Source organism: Neolamprologus brichardi, chromosome 14 (genome assembly GCF_056152115.1).
Source record: "Neolamprologus brichardi isolate AB-2024 chromosome 14, ASM5615211v1, whole genome shotgun sequence".
Taxonomy (NCBI): Eukaryota; Metazoa; Chordata; class Actinopteri; order Cichliformes; family Cichlidae; genus Neolamprologus; species Neolamprologus brichardi.
This window is the reverse complement of record NC_142117.1, coordinates 18,042,434-18,061,746: the sequence shown is the minus strand read 5'-3', so window position 1 is coordinate 18,061,746 and position 19,313 is coordinate 18,042,434. Positions and strand designations below refer to the sequence as shown.

The window sequence follows — 19,313 nt, the reverse complement described above, 5'->3', positions numbered from 1 at the left end:
CTGACAAGTTTAGGAAGCAGTGTATGTACACCACTATTCAGAGTAATTTTAAAGAGTATCCCATAATTGACTGATGGGTCTTCACTTTTCTTCTCTGACGTCCATTTATCTAGAAAAAGAAAGTATAGAAAACTCTAAGTGTCTTTAGACCTTAAATACAATCTGGCAAAGGTAAGAAAGTTGGAAACAAAGAATTATGCAGAGTCATGCACCTTGTTTATATTTAACTGAAAAATCACACATCACACAAATGTACTGAGAAACCTTCCTTTGTGCTTCAGCTGTAGGACTTTAACTTAAATAGTTAAACTAAAATTAAATATTTAACTACTTTCCTACGACCCTTGCTAAATCCTGTTACTCAGCTATTCATTTGAAATTCGGCTCTCCCCACCTTCTGGGCCAGCCTTAGAGAACCAACAGAAGCTACTGCAACCACCAACACAAATCCAAAGTCAAGTTAGAGACAGGAGACCCCACTTTTAAGTGCACCTCCTCTTTTGCTCCAACCCCAAGATTTTTACTCGCAATCTCCTCATGATGGTTTCCTTCAAACTTTTACTTTGACCAACACAAAAGACTGGCAAGTATAGCTTAACGAACGGCAGTTGTAACATAGTGATGCAGCACAACTAAATTTTAACCCCTCCTATATCTGAGATGCATCTTGAAAAACATAGACCCCAACAAGTTAAAAGTGAAAGCTTTAAAATCTTGAAACATTTTTTTTTCCACCCAGTTAATCTAATGGAGTTAATTACCCTTTAAGACCTACCATAGAACCAAGTCCGCCAGAGCTTATATTTTTACATGTTGTAGTGCCATTTTTGGGAGCGTTTCAAGTTGATATACATCAATACAATCATTATAGCCCAAATTTTAATAATATGTATGCATTAAGTAAATAGAAATTACATAAATTGCAAGAAAGTGCAATAAACTACAAAAAAATTGAAAATCGTTTTTGTTTTTTTAACATATATTTCTAGTTAGAGAAATTTAAGAGGCTTATCCCTCAAAACTGTAAATACAAAAAAGTTGCACAAAATAGTTTCCCACCACAGGAAATTTATTTTGAGTGTCTTCATAGTTTTATTTTTGAAATACACCAATTTTTATATACTGCAGGAAAAACGAAAATAAATATTATAGTGCAAATTTGCAAAAAAGCAGCATATGCATCAAAATAAACTTTTTCCAGCTGTGCAATTTTAGTTCTAAGCATCCCAGAAACGACACAGAAAGTCATAAAGTCAAACATAACTTTTAAAAACACCAGTATAGGCTCATGAGGCCCTGATAGTAAAAAACTACATTTCCGCAAAAATGACGTCACTTCCACTTTCGGGCAGATAATGGCGGACATGCGATAGTTCACGCTGACGTCTATTCTAACGTAGGAAGTGTTATGAACAGCTGATCGGATTGGCAAAGCGTGTTTCTGGAATATTATGTTTGTGTTCCTGCAAGCGCTTTTTATGCCGTTTTTGCAAAGCTATAGGAAGGAAACCGTGACCTAGGACAAGCTGATGGCATAAGATGTAAGTACAACTCCTCCACTTTCATATGCAAAAAAAAATGATTGCGCTAGCTTACGTGGTTGCAGTTCTACAAGAATTTAAAAGTAGTTGCGCAAAACGGAGCATGCCCGCTCTGACCGGTTTTAAAGGGTTAATGTTTCTACTGAAAACTTATTAACTCATTCCTCAACACAGAATTGGCAGAGAATATAAAGGCAGTGACGATTAGAGCACCAAGCGCAGTGCCATCATTTTCCGCACCCTGAACCTTTGGAAATGATGAAAAGAAAATCTATGCAGAGAGACACACAGCCAGAGGTGGAGGAGCGAGGACACTGGGGAAATAAGGTGGAATTTCTCCTTGCTGTGGCGGGAAATGTTGTCGGCCTGGGGAACGTGTGGAGGTTTCCCTACCTCTGTTACAAAAATGGAGGGGGTAAGCAAATGGGGTTGGGAAACGCATCTGTAACCAGAAGGTTGCCGGTTCGATCCCCGGGCTCTCTGTCCTAGTCGTTGTGTCTTCGGGCAAGACACTGTACCCTACCGCTTACGGGTGTTGGCCAGAAGGGCCGATGGCACGATATGACAGCCTCGCTTCTGTCAGTCTGCCCCAGGGCAGCTGTGGCTAAACTGTAGCTTGCCTCCAGCAGTGTGTGAATGAATAGTGGAATTGTAAAGCGCTTTGGGTGCCTTGAAAAAGCGCTATATAAATGCAATCCATTATTATTATTTAATATATTTATTTTACATTAACTAACCAAAAGGTGTATTAATCTTGTAGTATTATATTGATTGGTAAAGCATGAGCAAAATTAATTGCTTGTTCAAGGTCTATTATTACTAGTTCACAGTCACTGAAATGAGACTGAAAGTGTGACTTCAAACTCCATTGGTATGCTAGGGAATGTTAATTTTATCACTTGAGGTAGCTCACATGACAATTGTAGGTGAAGCCAAGCAAGGCTCTCTATCTGTTTGAAGCATTTTGGATTTGTCAGCAGGTTGATTCCCTCAAATCTGATGCTAGCATTCAAAGTGGAGACTCTGCTCCATTGAATTCAATAGTATCCAGTCCTCAGGCAGCTTGATTACTTGCAACAGGATAATTATAATAAAAAAAGAGGAAACAAATATCATTAGTTTATAAAAATTTGACTCATGTAATTTTACTTGTGAAATCAACTTTCACAAATGAAGTAAAGTTCTAGTAAAAAGTAGTTGTAGCAGTAGTAGTAAACGTACCAATCAAATAATTAATTAGTAAAAATTTCATTTGATAACTTCCCAATATGTTGTCTTAATTCTGGTAGTATGTTTAAACAACTGATATATGTTTTGTTTTAAAAGTATATACCTGGTCCGTCAGTAATTGAGTAAGCTTGTTACTCAGAAGCTGCACAACAGGTATGTTTGCTGTGTATGTTTTTAATTCAGGTGCATTCCTGGTGCCATATCTGGTATTTGTGGTAACCTGTGGTGTACCCGTGTTCCTGCTGGAGACAACTATAGGGCAATTCACCCAGGAGGGTGGCATTACCTGCTGGAGGAAGCTGTGCCCACTAGCAGAAGGTAAGCTGTTCAGGGATCAATAATAACAAGAAAACATCATGTTATCCTTCTCTTCGATGGCCATCACAGTCTTGCACAACTGTGTCTTAAACTGTAGTGAACAAGTTAATAAGTATTTAAAGCCAATTCTGTACTTATCATAATCCTGAAGTTAAAAGTTCAAGCCTTAACTGAGAACATACTGTGGTGAGCTCAGACAAGGAGGAGACAGAGGTGTTGTTTGGTCTTGCTTCCCCGAATATCCAGGAAGCACAGTTGTTTGTTTTCTCAACACTGAACACAGTGTCCAACTGCTCGGCGTAGCTTAGCATAATAACGACAAAGGTGCTCTCTCCACCCAGAAAACACACAGTCGCACAGAGAGAACGCATCACACTGTAACCATGGCAACATAACGCTGCCGCCTGGAACAACAGAACATAACTGTCAAAGCCCAAAACAGCCCTGATCTGCTACATAGCCCCCACCTAAGGGGTCAGTCGTCCCCGACAACCCTATTACCCAACACAAAGTCCTGCAAATGTCCAGGTGTCTTCATTTTGGCGCACAGGCTGATCTCGACCGACGGGGGGAGAGTCACTCAGATCCGAACATGGGGTGCCACCAGCATCCCCTGCCCTGGTGGCTGCTGGAGCGAGCGATCAGTACGGTGACAGTCTGTCCTGATGCAACACCACCATGCGCCCCTGGCCCGGCATGCGGATCCGGTACACCCAATGTTCCCTCTAATTTTTCATGTGTCTGAGCGAACACACAAACTCCCTGAGCGATCCCTTGGACCACTGTGAGCAACAGCAGACGTGTGCACTGTGGTCACGCCAGCACCGAATCCACCCAAGTTACATGGTTTATTAAAATAATCAAATTACAGCATTTACATTTATGTTATGTTACTTTTGATTAACTGCTTTAGCCCACTTACAATGAAAATTTAAATAAATCTTGTTCATGACCTGCGTAGTATGTTAACACTATTGGAAGTAAAAATAACTTGAACTCCAATTTTGAAAACAAAACTTTCTTCTTTTTTTTTTTAACCCTTGCGTTGTCCCTGGGATTTCTATATATTTGTTTGCCATTCACCTACGGGTCATTTTTGACCCGAGGACAACACAAAGCTCTGACTTGTATTATGAGTATGAGTCTGTGGTCTGGGAAAGAGTCCTGTAACTCTCTGTCTGCAAAATACAGACAGAGAGAAGAGACAGGAACAACAATGACCAATGTTGGGCAATTATTATTATAGTTACTTCTTCAAAAAAGTAATTGAGTTATGCAAACAACAAAGTTTTTTTTCTAAAAATGCAGCCAAGGCATTTATTTAAAATAAACATTTAAAACTATTTACAGAACAATCAGCTGTTCTGCTTTAGATTTGATGTCACACAGATTATTTGTGCTACTCCAAAAAATAATTTCTGTCCACTATGAGATAAAGGAGAACAACAGCCTGATACCTGCAGGCCTGACAACAGGAGATGTATCACTCCTGTAACACCTGTAACATTCAGTAGTCGTCTCATTGTTCTGACGCACACAACAAAACTATTGACTACACTACACACTAACTACACACGATTTGCGCTAAACGTTGCAAATCTCTCACATCTCAAAACACCGCCGTCACTCCTAAAACTTCCCCCTTTCCTAAACAACTTGCCATATCATTTCTTGATTGGTCGACATGGTACTTTTTTCAACCAATAGGAAAGGGTGGGGTTTTTTTTGGTTTTGCTTTCCTTATAAAACTCAGTTTTTACCGTTTCTTCCCGCAGTAAATATAAACAACGATAGTATTCAGGAAGAAAACCAAACATTACATATTTTTATCATAACTCTGGTTTTACGTGGCCTATCAACAATTTTAAAACTGGTATAAAGTCCACACTTTTTCTGTCAGTTGTTCCGTCTGTCCTGCTCACATCTCCAGTGGTTGTACACGTTGTCATTAACGTGGCTTCATTCCACATCAGCCACGCCGCTTTGCTAGCTAAAACACCGGTGTCGGCACATAAGGACGCTGTCATAGCCTGTCAACGACGTTGATTAGCTGCGTATACATGAATGTGAATCGCATTATTGGCTGGACTATGGGATAAGGTGGCATCATTCTAATCCCATACAGGAGCAGCCAGTCACTTACTGACTAACACTGCAAAACAGAATTGTTAAAGTTTTAATTATAATTTCAATTCAGGTTATATTTTTCTTTGTGCGCAACGCAGATTTTCTGTGTGCAGAGACCGTGCCAGCAGTGCGCAATTGCGCACGCGCGCAGCTTAGAGGGAACATTGGGTACACCACTTCTGTTAGCCGCTCCACGACCTCTGCCGGCCCCTGCCAGTGACTGCACAGCTTGGGGGACACTCGTTTCTTACGAACAGGGCAGTACACCCTAACCTTGTCGCCAGGCACGAAAGCAGCCCCTCGTTATCTGGTGTCGTACACTCTTTTCTGTCGTACTCCGGCGCTGGCCTGGGCCTGGTGGGTGTAGTCATTAACCACATGCAGCTGCTCCCTCAGCCTCCTATAGTAGTCCATCTCTGGCCCACCTTCGTGAAATAGTCCATAGCCACCAACACATACTGGTTCCCTAACTCGATGATGGGGAAAGGCCCTACTCCCACTCGCTCCATCGGGGCCCCCACCAAGTACTGCTGCAGGGGGGCAGGGGGGCAGGGGAGCGTTGAGTTGGGCTCTTCTGTGCCATGCAGGTGTCACAGCAGTGCACATGAAGTTACACATCTCATAGACAACCAGAACCGTCCCCTGAGATGGCAGAGAGTTTTGGGATTCCCATAGTGGCCGGCCCCCACCGAGCTGTGGACAAGCTCGAGCACCTGCGACCGCAGCGACTGAGGCACCAACAGCTGCGGGAGATCTTTGCCCTGACCGGGGGTCCGCCATCTCCAGTATAGGAGGCCATTGTGGGTCTCCAGATTGTTGTACTGAGAGTGATAGGCCTTCACTTCGGGCCCCTGTCCTGACACCCCCGTACAGTCCAGGGGTTGCGCCGCCGGATCAGCGTTGCCATGCTGCCGACCTGCCCAATGCTGGGTCTTTAAGTCGTAGCACTGAAGAACCTCCAGCCAGCAGGCCACCTGACCTGTAGGGCTGACGTTGCCGCAGTGTGCTCGCTCCGTCGGGACTTGTCAGGGGACTTACATGGCCGGTCGCTTCCTCTCACGTCAATCGCCAGCTCCCCAAGCAGCGACTGCTCTCCTCGACAGCTTGCTCCAGCCTCTGAATCTCTTTCTCCATTCCGGCGAGAGTGAGCTATCCCACTTCTGACACCAATGTGTCATTTGGTCTTTTCTACATTTTCTCAAATATTTCCCATGATGGTCAAATGCGAAATACTCAATTTTATTAAGTACTGACATGTATGTGTCCCCTTTAATTCAGACCCTGCTACCCTGCTAATGGCTAAAAGAGTGTTTGTGGCGCTCATTATTTATTTTTTTTAAAGGATTCTTTTGACCGTGAATAAGCATTGAAAATACAGGCAAGTAACAATTACAGCTCACCCAACTTTTCACTAGGCTTCCTTTTCACATGTAACCTACTACAGTATCTTGACATATTATTGTAGCAAAAACCTGAATACGGACACATGGATTTCAAGTACCCACACACAAATCAAATATGCACATGCAAAATGAAACACACACACACACACACACACACATAGAGACATCCAATATATCCTGGGAAACCGTGTGCCCTTTAGTACCAGCTGCACATCGTTTAAATTCCAGAGCCTACTTAAGTATTGCTGCTGACCTTGTCCATCACTTTATGACCAGAGTGTAGCCATCTTCTGATGGCTACTTTGAGCAGGATAATGTCATATTATCCTGTTATATCACAAAATCATCTTAAACTGGTTTCTTGAATATGACAATGAGTTCATTCAAATGGCCACCACAGTCACAGACCTCAAGCCAAAACTGCTGAGTAACCCCAAAACAACAAGAAGTCTGAGTAATTGATAAATGGAGATTTTTGTAATTATTATCTGTAAATGCCTTTCAGGGATTGGATTTGGTGGACAACTAATCCTCTTCTATAGCTGTATGACCTACATCATTATTCTGTCCTGGGCTTTGTTCTACCTCGTGTTCTCCTTCAGCTCTCAGCTCCCCTGGGCCTCCTGCAACAACGACTGGAACACAGGTAAAATGCAAAGATTATTTCCAATTTCCAATAAAAAATTGTCAAAGTATGTTTAGGTATTTAAACTTTTGTTCTGACACTTTTCACACTCTCCTCTCAGAGGGCTGTGTAGACTTTTCAACAAAAAATAACACCGTCCACTGGACCAACCAGACAAACTCGACCTCTGCAGCCACCGAATTTTGGGAGTATGTCTATGTAGATGGACTGAAAAAGCCTACATACCAAGTTATTTAAAGCCCAACAAAACATTTTGTACCTTTTCCAGTTATATTTATCTATATCCTTCTACCTATCGATCTTTCTGTCTGTCTGTCTATTGTTTTTTTTTACCTTCTGCATTTAATTGACTTCTAGACGACGAGTGCTGATGATCTCAGGGGGCATTGAGGAAATAGGCAGTATCCAGTGGGAGGTGCTGTTGTGCCTCATTGCTATGTGGATCGTCTGCTACTTTTGTATCTGGAAAGGAGTCAGATCTACAGGAAAGGTAGTTTTGCTGGTAAATGCAGTGGGGGAATAGTTATTTGATCCCCTGCAGAAGTTGTACGTTTGCCCACTTACATGACTCTCTAATGACTCTCTAATTTAAATGGTAGATTAATTTCAATGGAGTGAGGCAGAATGTGACACAAAAGTTATATAATGAATTGATTTGTATGTCATTGACTGAAATAAGTATTTAACTTGAGGTGTTAGCTACCTCCACAGATTTCCCATATTTTGTGGACAAAATATAGAAAACTGTTGTCAACGATCTGTGGATACAGATTGTGTGTGGCAATGGGAGGACCCCTGTGAAGATGGCAGTGGGAAAAAGGAACTTAATAACAAAAGGCTAGCATTTTATTTAGGAGCAAAAACACAAAGGTACAAAAATAAGAAAAAACAAAAGCCAATAACTAATCAAAAATGTGAGAAACTAAACGCAGGGCAACACACAGGACAAATAGACATAACGACACAGGGGTAACTGTGTTGCTGTTTTTATTTGTTTGTTTTCATTTTTGTTGAAACAAGAGGCAAAATGGGCTGTGGAGAACGAATGAAAAACAAGGAGGGGAACAAGTAAAAAGAAAAGGGAAACAAGACGCAGAGACGCGCACACACCAACATGCACCTAGGGAGCGAGGGACACACGACAAAGGGGGGAACAAAGGGACTTAATAAACAAGGAATTAAACTGAGATCACAAGAAAACTCTGAAGCAATAATAAGAATAAATTCAGGACTGCCTGTTGAAACTTAAATCATAATGATAACACAAAACACTCAAACCCCCCCCCCACAATAAACTCAAAAGCTGGATCTAAGATCCAGAACTGTGACAGGAGCATCTGTAACCAGAGTTCTGGCTAGGTTGTAAGGGCTCAAATACTTATTTTCCACGTCATTGAACTTATTTTGTTCAATGACATGGAAATCAATTTATAACTTTTATTTAATGTGTTCTCCATTAAAATTAAATTACCACAAACATTAGAGACTGTTCACTTCTTTACAAGCAATCAAACTTACAAAATCAGCTGGAGATCAAATAATTATTTTTTCCTCACTGTAGCTCTATATACAGTATGTATACATAGTACATATTGAGTAAACACTTAAATGCTCTGAAATGTTGCTTTTTCCCACAGGTGGTATATGTCACAGCTACCTTTCCCTATGTGATGTTGTTAATACTTTTGATTCGTGGCCTCTCTCTTCCTGGAGCATTCGAAGGAATCATGTTTTATCTTCTGCCTGAACCCTCACGACTGATAGACCCTCAGGTACGAGCTCAAATCTTTAACAGTGTCTGACACAGGTGGACAAGTGTAATACTGTTGCTTTGTTGGAACAGGTGTGGATGGAGGCTGTGAGTCAGATCTTTTTCTCCTACAGTATCGGTGCGGGTGTCCTAACTGTGCTGGGAAGCTACAACAAATACAACAACAACTGCTATAAGTACATGATGATCAGTAGTTATTTACCTTAATTTTAAATAGATATTTAAATAATAACAACCTCATATTTTGTCACATGCAGTGACTGCACTTTGTTTTTGTGATTTGCAGAGACTCTCTGATGCTGTGTTTGCTGAACAGTGGTACCAGTGTTGTAGCTGGTTTTGCTGTGTTCTCAGTGCTGGGATTCATGGCTCATGAGCAAGGTGTTCCCATTGCAGAAGTGGCCGAGTCAGGTATATATCACAAACATGCGACCATATTCTCCTGGACCCATAAATATGACATAACAATGATCCATAAATGGACTCAATCTTACATAACAATATTATGGGAGCATGTCTCAACTGGTCACAGACTTGGTAACAGAACGAGAAAGACTTTAAAATTTTCAGGGTTCTGTTTTAATTGTTAAGCTTGATTTGGGGGAACAGTATTTTTTTTGAATGATTTCTGTCAGGGCTCATTGTGCGGGCAGGTGGAGATGTGAATCCAAATGAAGGACTCTGAGATGGAAATGTAACTGAAGACCACAGCTTTATTGCTGGCACCAAACAAAAACAGAAATCAAACCATAAAAACGCAAACTGGAACACACAGGCAGGATCTGGGGGTACGAAACAACACTGAGCACAGGAAAACACAGGGCTAATATACACAGGGTGGTAATCAGGGAATGGGCAACAGGAGGGAGACACAGCTGGGAGAAATTGGACTAACGAGACAGGGGAGCAGTAGAACTGAACACACTCACATGAGACACAGACCTTCACAATAAAACAGGAAACAAGAAACCACTAAACAAAGACGCAGACAGAGAGGCAGACAGAATATAACACATGTAACTCAAACAATACATGAAACAACAAATCCTTAAACACGGATAAACAGAAACATGAAACTCTAATAATCATCACCACCACCACCACAAGCACTACAAGAGAATAAGAAAACAATCCATAATGCAAAAACACACCAAAAAATAACAACTCAAAATACTGGGTCAAAGTGACCCAGAACCGTGACAGATTTCAACATTTTTTGTTTACAAAAGCTTAATTTCTCAGTAGTGAGTTTATACCTAATCTATGGGAACTTGTTTCCAGCACTGGAAGAAAAACAATAAAGTACTTTTGCCACTGAAAATTCAAAATTTACGATATCTCAATAAGAAAATTGGCATCCAAACATTGTGTGAAAGTTTCCTTGTTATCTTGATTATAGGAAGAGGAGGAATGTGGAACAGAAGGATTGGTTTTTCTGTGGTATTCACATTTCTATAGGAAAACAGAATGCTTTGCTAAATGTTTGTGTCAGGAAGTTGACATTTTGTGATGCTTAACTTGAAATTAAGACTTAGGTCTCATTGGCAAAAAAATATTTTTACAGCTGTGGAAACTAACTACCATACTAATCAGGTCTCAGCATCCTTTGAGTTCCAATAGTCAAACTATATTATGTGGGCTAAATCAGTCAGTGCCATTGTGCCATCACAGTCAAACACGTGAGTAATGGTGAAAACCTGATGTCATTTGATTTTTCCCTCTTAATATGAACAGGCACAGGTGATTGTTCAATTTTCTGCATTTCTGCTGTCATATTTATGCCATTACACACCACAAACTGTACAAACTAAAACACAAACATTTACCACTGGCTGGCATGTTTGATATGTTCTGGCATCATGCTGTTGTGTTTCAGGTCCAGGCCTGGCGTTCATTGCATACCCTCAGGCTGTAGCCATGATGCCCCTGCCTCAACTGTGGTCCATCTGTTTCTTTGTTATGCTCATTCTCTTGGGTCTGGATACACAAGTAAGACTCAAAACTTTGGAACATTGCATTTATGCTTTGAAATTTACTCAGTGTGTTTTGTCCATTTTCTGCACAGTTTGTTGCCATGGAAGTAGTGATGACGTCCTTCACTGATATGTTTCCCAAAGTGTTGCGCAGAGCTGGCCGAAGGGAGATTTTTCTCCTTCTCTTCTGCTTAATATGCTTCTTCTCTCAGCTTGTCATGGTTACTGAGGTCTGTATGTAATGTATCACTGCCAGAAAATGTTTTGGAAATGTGTGTGGGGGTCTAAAAGAAAAAAATAAACATTATATATCCTAATTGTAATCTTGATTTTAGTGAGGAAAATAAATGCATGCAAAATAAATATCTGTGTCATTGTCTCTAGGGAGGGATGTTTGTGTTCCAGTTGTTGGACTACTATGCTTGTAATGGAGCCTGCATCCTCTTTTTATGTGTGTTTGAAACTCTGGCACTGGGTTGGATATTTGGTAGGTGTGCTCTTCCTTTTATATCTCACACTAATAATGTCGTAATGATGACATGATCAGGGAAATGTTCTCATATATAGAAGCAAATCTTGCAGACACTTGTGAGGACATTATAATGGAGTCTTTACATGACTGATTATGACTCCTTTGGCTGTCATTTGACCTTTATGTGAAAAAAATACATCCACAGCGTTCCATTGACACCAAGTGTGATCTTTATACGTTGTTTATCTTGTTTCTTCTCCCATTAAGGGGTAGATAAGTTATATGACATAATAAAGGACATGACAGGAACACGAGCCAACTACTTCTTTAAACTCTGCTGGCTCTACCTCACACCACTGGTCTCACTGGTGAGTTGGGCTTTAAGTATTAGCATACCAACACTCAATTCTCCACCAACTAAACCATCTCCTTTTGATTTCTCAGGGCTCTTTTATATGTTCTTTAATTGAGTACCAGCCTCTGACCTTTAATCGGTGGTACAGCTACCCATCCTGGGCATATGTGCTGGGGTGGATACTGGCCCTCTCCTCCATCCTGCTTGTTCCAGGATGGGCCCTGTATAAGCTGGGCACTGAGACTGGGACTCTAAGTCAGGTGGGATGACTGTGTTATTATATTAAATATATAGTTAAACAAAAATGTAAGACTTTCATGTTTACTGGGTGATTTTTATCATAATAGAAATCATGGTAATAATAGCCTTTTTAGAATTATTTTAAAACTTTTAAATCAAGTTTTTCTCCATTTTCTCCATTTTGTAGCGTTTCCATCATCTGTGCCAGCCTAATCTTGAAAATTTAGAGTACCAAAAGAGGGAAACTGAGCTAGAGACCATCAGAGAACTTCTGCAGTAGTTCACACTCAACTGATACAAAAGGTCATCTCATCCCGAAATCTTTGTAACACTTATGATTTGGAGTTGAATGTGATGTCACTTTCTCTGTTTTCCATTAATTTTTTTTCTCTTTTTTTCCACTTCTGTACCCATTTGAGCTGCATCATAGTGATTCTGGATACTGAAGCTGCAAAGAAAAATATCACTTAATTTGGCAATTCGTTCTTTCTTCATTATTTTGCAAAAATAGCAAAAATAATGAGGCCTTGGTTAGCATATTCAATTGTAAAGTTAAATGCAGCTCAGTTACTAAAACAGTGAGCAAGTTTTTGTTTGCTTAGTTTGGAGTTGTTACCAAGTCTCTAAGAAACGTTTACAAAGTTGGATCTGAAAAATCTACAACACTTCTTGAGCATTGTCTTTGCACAGATGAGACCAGTGTTGAGCAGCACATTTGGAGAAAACCAAACAGCATAGCAGCACAAACACCAGTTACTCTAGCAAGAATTCAAGACAATTGTTCATAAACAAATGCCTGCAAATGTCTACGAACTGAGGCTATTTTGTAAAGAAAAGTGGACTAAAATTTCTCCACAATAATGTGATCTCCTTTTGCAACCGATGCCACAACTGCTGTTATGGGCCGATGGAGACATGATACACATATGTTTGTGTTACAGAATGACACAGAGAAAATGCTGTTGCAATTTGATATCATATTGAACATAGCACTAAGTGGACAGAGGATTATTTCTGACATGGTACCTATCAAACAAAATACACACAATAAACATGAATCTTGCTCTGTGTGCACACTGCTGAGAAAAGATGGGGAGAGAAGTTTTCATTGTGTCTGGTCTATGTTGAAGTGTGATTAAAATCCTGAAACACTGGAACCCACTCTCCACACCTTTAAAAAACACAAGATGTGTCCTTGTGTGTGGATTGTCTTTCTAATCTTCAGTTGTGTTCAATATCAATAAAATCCCAAAATAATTCTGGAATAGGAATATGGTCTAAAGTCTAAAGTTTTTTGGGTTTTTTTGTTATGGACTTTAGTAAGGAAAAGGAGTTCAAATTAAAAGTATAATTTCATAATGAGGTTGGCTTGTTTTCCCTGTTGCGTGCGGGAATATGGAGGGGGATTTTCGTTTTGGGTTTTTCTTTTTCTTTTCCTTTTACCTCTCTGTCAGTTACTTTCTCAAGAATAGTTTTGCTCCTGTCATCCAGGACGGTGCTGGATAGGATAGAAGAGTGCTCAATAAGTACTTGTCCATTATCCGATCATTCATTAGTAAGTATAACTATTCACCCAAATTATTTTGACCCTTATTCATGCCAATGGAGCATGAATCCATACTTAATGAGTAGTCCTGTATTTATTGATTATATCACTAAACAGTGGAATGTTTTTATGGCCACAAACAAAACCATCTTTACTGTGGGAAACTGCCAAAGCCTATCTTAGCGGTAGTATTATTTCATATATCACAGCGCAGAAAAAGACGTCAATGAAAGCACAACTCAATTTAGAGAACACAATACAAAAACTGGAAGTACAGTTCAAAATCATTAGGTCTTACTTTCTAAGCTATTAGCGATGAGACTGGAGGACATTCTCCCATTGCTTATAAACCCTAATCAAAAAGGCTTTATTCAAAATCGTTTCTCATTTACAAATATTAGACGATTATTAAATATTATCCAATATTTGAATCAGACAAATTATAAAGCTTATATTACATCTTTAGTTGCCAAAAAGACATTTGATAGAATTGAGTGGGCATACTTATTTACCGTTGTAGGAAGATTTGGCTTAGCTAAGGGTTTTATTGCATGGATTAAAACTATCAACAAACTTCCAGAAGCCTGTGTTATAACAAGTGATGTACAATCATCAGCCTTCCCACTACAAAGAGGTTCAAGGCAAGGCTGTCCTTTCTCTCATCTCCTCCTCCGCATTAGCACTTGAACTTCTAGCCATTTGGCAGCACCAAGATGTGCATGGTATAACAGTAGGTGGAACAAATCATAAAATAGCATTGTATGCTGATAATATTTTGTTTTTGTTTTTTTATCAAAACCAGAACTATCAATGTCAGCCATTGTGTCTATTACATATGAGTTTTGCTCATTCTCTGGTTACAGAATAAATTTTGGGAAATCAGGTTTTGCCACTGGTTGACCAGGTTAACTCTCCTCCAGATATTTGCAATCCCTTTCAATGGTCCTCCAGTTGTTTCACATACCTCAGGCTAAAGAATCCACCAGATCGTAAAGACCTATGGAAACAGGACATTTCCTCTGTCATGGTCTGGGTGGGTACCTGAAGGTCTCCAACAGCTGCTCCTCCTCTTTTAGTCGGAGATCGGTTGCTCCTCCCTGGCTGACCACCTGTGGGCAATTATTCCGGCAGCATATAAGACCTGCGCACTCAACTGTTCATCGCGTGAGTATCTGCTATCCCATGTTAGTCAAGTGGTGTGTGATTGCTTTGTCCAGAACCCATGTGAAGGCTTACCTGTTTTTTCTTGTCCTCAGAGGTAGCTCCTGGAGTAGGGGTTTCGCCCCCCTCATCCCCGCTTTCCTGGACCTGGGCCACCTGCTGCTGGTACGACGTTGCCAACTGGCCCGCCACTCACTTGCCTGCCTCCCCATGCCGTGACCGCATCCGGGCCTTCCACCTGAAACCAAGTAAGGCAACTTAGTTTAACTGTGGAGGATCGCTGATTGTCTGCTGGATCCCGTTGTCTGTGCTCTCCTCTCATTACAGTGCCCCGGCCACTTCATAGTCCAGTTTCCACCTCCCCACTGCCTCAGCTGTTCAGCTGCATCCTAGAGTTGTCTAGGTCACTCTTAGTTGACTTAGTTTTTACTGCGCGCCACTAGTGTGGTGGCGTCGTTTTGATTTCGCTTGTGTTTAATTGTGGGGGGGGGGGGGGGGGGGGAATAAACCTTTTGTTCACTTACTGTCTCGCTTCCGGTTTGGTTTCTGCACTTGTGTCCATCTCACGTTCCTCGTGCCGCTGGGCCGTGACATCCTCAGTTCTAATAAAAAATTTTAAAAAAGATTTGGATAGATGGCAAAAAATGCTGCTTTCTCTTTTGGGGCATGTGAGACTAATTAAATTTTATCCCTCATTTATTATATCTCCTACAAATGCTACCTCTATGCATTTGCTACCTCCATCCAGAAGGTTTCGTCTGATATAGAAAAAGTTTTTTCAAAATTTATCTGGCATGGCAAGAAATTAGAATCTTACACCTCCCTACAGATATGGAAGGCATAGGGTTGCCAAATTTAATTCTCTATAATTGCCATGTCTGTTTTTTATGGGAGTGGTTACATGCTTATCTCAATTCTTATTCCCACCTAGACTCTTGGTCTGTTTCACCTTCTTCACTTTAGAGCCTAGTTGTCTGTGACGAAAAGTAATTACAAACAGAGATTAAGAATAATCCAGTTATCTATAATGCAATAAGGGTTTGGAGGGAAATGTGTAAAAGGTTGGGTAGAGAAGACTGCACTTCATTCTTGACTCCTTCATTGAGAAACAAAGACTTCCAGGAATGTCTTGCAGTCTGTTTTATATGTGGCATAACAATGGGCTATTGGTAACTGGTAGAGATGGCACGATACCACTTTTTTATGTCCGATACTGATATCATAAATTTGGATATCTGCCGATACCGATATGAATCCGATATAGTGTGTTTTTTAATCAGTAAAACTGTTTTTTTAATATCTTGCTGCTTTTTGTATAAGTTCATACTCAAGTTAAAAAAGAACAACAACACTAAAGCTATTCTGTTATACCTGTATGTAAAAAAAACACACTGCACCCAAAATATTTCATAGATCAGCAACACTGATCAATCTAATAAAGTTAAACCTGCACCATCCTCCCTATTCTGGTATTTTAAAGAGTACTTAGCAGAAATATTAAGCAACCTAACTAATAGGGTTGCAAACTCCCAGCAAAAGAAAATAGGGAACCACCCTCTTCCTCATGATGCTTAATCAATGTAATCAACTTTAATTTGATGCAGGGTGAAAAAAATTCACAGAAATAAATTATTTTTCAAGAATAATTAAATAGATTCAACATCTTTCTTCAACAGAATTGCAGACTGCACAGATGGTACCTTCCCAAAGGAAAAAGTACTACTACTAAAAAGTACTAGGGTATATTAGACTTAACAGTTACTATATACAGTAATGGACTTCTACACATTTTACATCAGATTAAAACTTTGGGTGTAAGATTCAGATAATTATTAAATAATTAAAAGCTAGATATTTTAAATGAGAATAAGAAAGAAAAGTATGTCTTTGTGCCCCCTTTTGCCTGTTCATGCCCTATCGGCCCCCCTGGCTAAACTTTGCTAGATCCGCCCCTGCACAGTTACCAGCCGTCAGCTGCATAGAAAAAGATCCTGGTCTAGAAAGTAATATTAAATAAATTCTAACAACAGCTTATCAAGCTTAATAGTGCTGCTGTTGTTCAGCCGCTGGTTTCCTCTTTCTGGTGAGAAGTGGGCCAAAAACAAAGAAGAGAGACGGACTCGCGACAGAAAAGCCAATCAGCTGATCATTAAGCAGTTTCACGATTGAAGTAGCAGCAGGAGAGAGAGAGAAGAGGCAGTTGCTCTATATATCGGTTGTTAAGCTTAACGCGGGAATGCTTTACAAACATTCAGAGATGAACTTACACACTTGCTTTACTTCTCTCTGAGATAACTTCCTCGGAGATGAAATGTTTGCTAGCAGGCTACAAATACACACAGCCGCTCTATCGTGACCACACTGCTCCGAAGTGCTACGGCTCGCCATGTCGCCAAGTTTTGTGAGGTGCTTTTTTGATATTTAATGGATCGGATTACATTTTTTATTTCTCTCCGATATCCGATCCAGTAATTTAGGTCAGTATCAGACCGATACCGATACGTAATATCGGATCGGTCCATCTCTAGTAACTGGTGACTTGTATCAAAACAACACATTGAGGAACTTTCAGCAAGTGCAGTCAAATTTTCATATTCCTAGAGACCATTTTTTTTGGCATTTGACCATTTATTCTTTTTACAAAATCTCACATTCTGCAGAAACAGGTATGTATGATGATTTGGAGACATTTCTTATCAAGCAAAAAGACAGAACACATTTTATTTCTGCCTTTTATTCTTTACTATATGCTCATAGTAGCAGCACATTGATGTTCAAAATGGGAGAGAGATCTTAATAATCAATATACAGAGGAAGACTGGAAACAATCCATTTACATAGCTAGATCAAGTTTTACTTGCAACCGCTTGCGAGAAATCCAATACAAAATTTTACACTGCCCATATATAGCTCCTAATGTTTTGCATAAGAGTACACCTCCTGTTTCCCCCTTCTGTATCAAATGTCAAAAGGAAACTAGTACCTTTTTCCATCACTTTTGGGAATGCAAACTAATTAAAAGATTTTATATAGCTCAAGAACTGAGTAATATCTTTAAGAATCGGATCCAAAGGGACTCTGGATACTTTCTTCTTAGTTTACCTTCAAAAGAATTAAAATTAACTTGCTTGCAGCGTAAACTATGTGATAAACTATTGCTGTTAGCTCGGAAATGTATTCTTATTAAGGTTAAGGATAAACCTCCCACTGTTACTTTGTGGTACAGGGAGTTACATTTAATTCCCAGCAAGTCGACTTAAAATTTCATAAATAAATAACTTAATTATTAGCTTTACTCCAAGGTGTTATGTTACTCACTCACACACACACACACACATATACAAAACAACACTGAGATCAGCAGGGAACAGAATGTTTTTTTGATAACTCCCTGGTTGCATCTTAAAGAGAATAATAATTCCAACATCACAGTTTATGAAGTGCTAAGTATTACGGCTGCTTGATTATGTCCAAAAAATTAAAGAAGCCATAATTGTGATTACTTGTTTGTCAGAAATACAATCATTATTATTTAGCATTTTTTTGTAAGGACAGATTTTTGAACCTTTACAACATTTTTCTCAATGGCAGAGAAGTAACATTATGGTAAACTTCGATTAAACATTGTTGAAGTTACCTTTGCAGCTCTAGAAAGTGTGACTAGTATTTTGCAAGGGCTGCACATAAAACGTAAAGAATGGCAATAGTGTCAAATAACAACTACCTCACCTAATGGTGAAGAGGAATGGCTCAAACTTGTGGTTTCATGAACAGCTGAGACATGATCTGTTTCCTCACAAGTGAACTGGGGATTTATTGCTGTGATGAACCACAATTTTACTGCCACTATTGATTTTTAAAGCAGACCTACAGGATCCTTATATCTTCACTCAGAGCTGCAATGTAAAGATACAAATTGTCCAAGCCCTGATTGGCGGTGGCTTAATTTTCCATGAGGACATGTGTATATTTGTACATTTTACATTTCATTTTAGGTTCCCTGTAACAGAACAAGGGACTTTCCATGACTAAGTGTAGCTCTACATTTCTTCCACAACACAGCCAGGGGCAGCGGTTATGCTTACACTAACGGATCTTGTCTCTCCTGACTCAAATTATGCAGTGGCCTTATTGACTGTGGCCCTCGGGTGAGCAAGAAAAGAAACCGCAGGATATTTTGCTTTTTATGCCTACATTTCTCTTACTTTTTGTTTTTTTGTGTCTGATAATTTTCTATTTACAGCATTCAGACACATCCCCACCATCCTGCTCTGCTGCACGAGTCCACTCTCAGTGTTCTATGATTTGCAGAGCAAATACAATAGAATAGAATAGATCTTTATTGTCATTGTACACGCACAATGGAATTATGGGCGCTCTACACAAACTGTGCAGGAATAAAATACAAATACTACGACAAAAGGAATAATAACAAAAAAGAGAAATATATACAAAACAACAGAAAGGCTTACAAGAGAAAGCCACACATTGGAGGCAGTCTTACTTTGTTCCAGTCCCCTAACCTTATAG

The 19,313-nt window shown here is 39.8% G+C and overlaps 1 protein-coding gene across 1 annotated transcript; it reads left to right on the top strand.

Moving 5' to 3' along the window:
• Positions 1–1,179: 1,179 nt before the first annotated feature.
• Positions 1,180–13,390, top strand: LOC148098858 (sodium- and chloride-dependent GABA transporter 2-like). Its single transcript, XM_087850931.1, has 14 exons — positions 1,180–1,956; positions 2,955–3,089; positions 7,125–7,265; positions 7,366–7,453; positions 7,623–7,755; positions 8,903–9,037; positions 9,109–9,212; positions 9,323–9,447; positions 10,913–11,025; positions 11,102–11,239; positions 11,394–11,496; positions 11,749–11,849; positions 11,926–12,096; positions 12,264–13,390. Exons 1-14 carry the CDS (start codon positions 1,797–1,799, stop codon positions 12,354–12,356), a joined length of 1,740 nt encoding a protein of 579 aa, XP_087707057.1. The 5' UTR covers positions 1,180–1,796; the 3' UTR covers positions 12,357–13,390.
• The last annotated feature ends 5,923 nt before the right edge of the window (positions 13,391–19,313 follow it).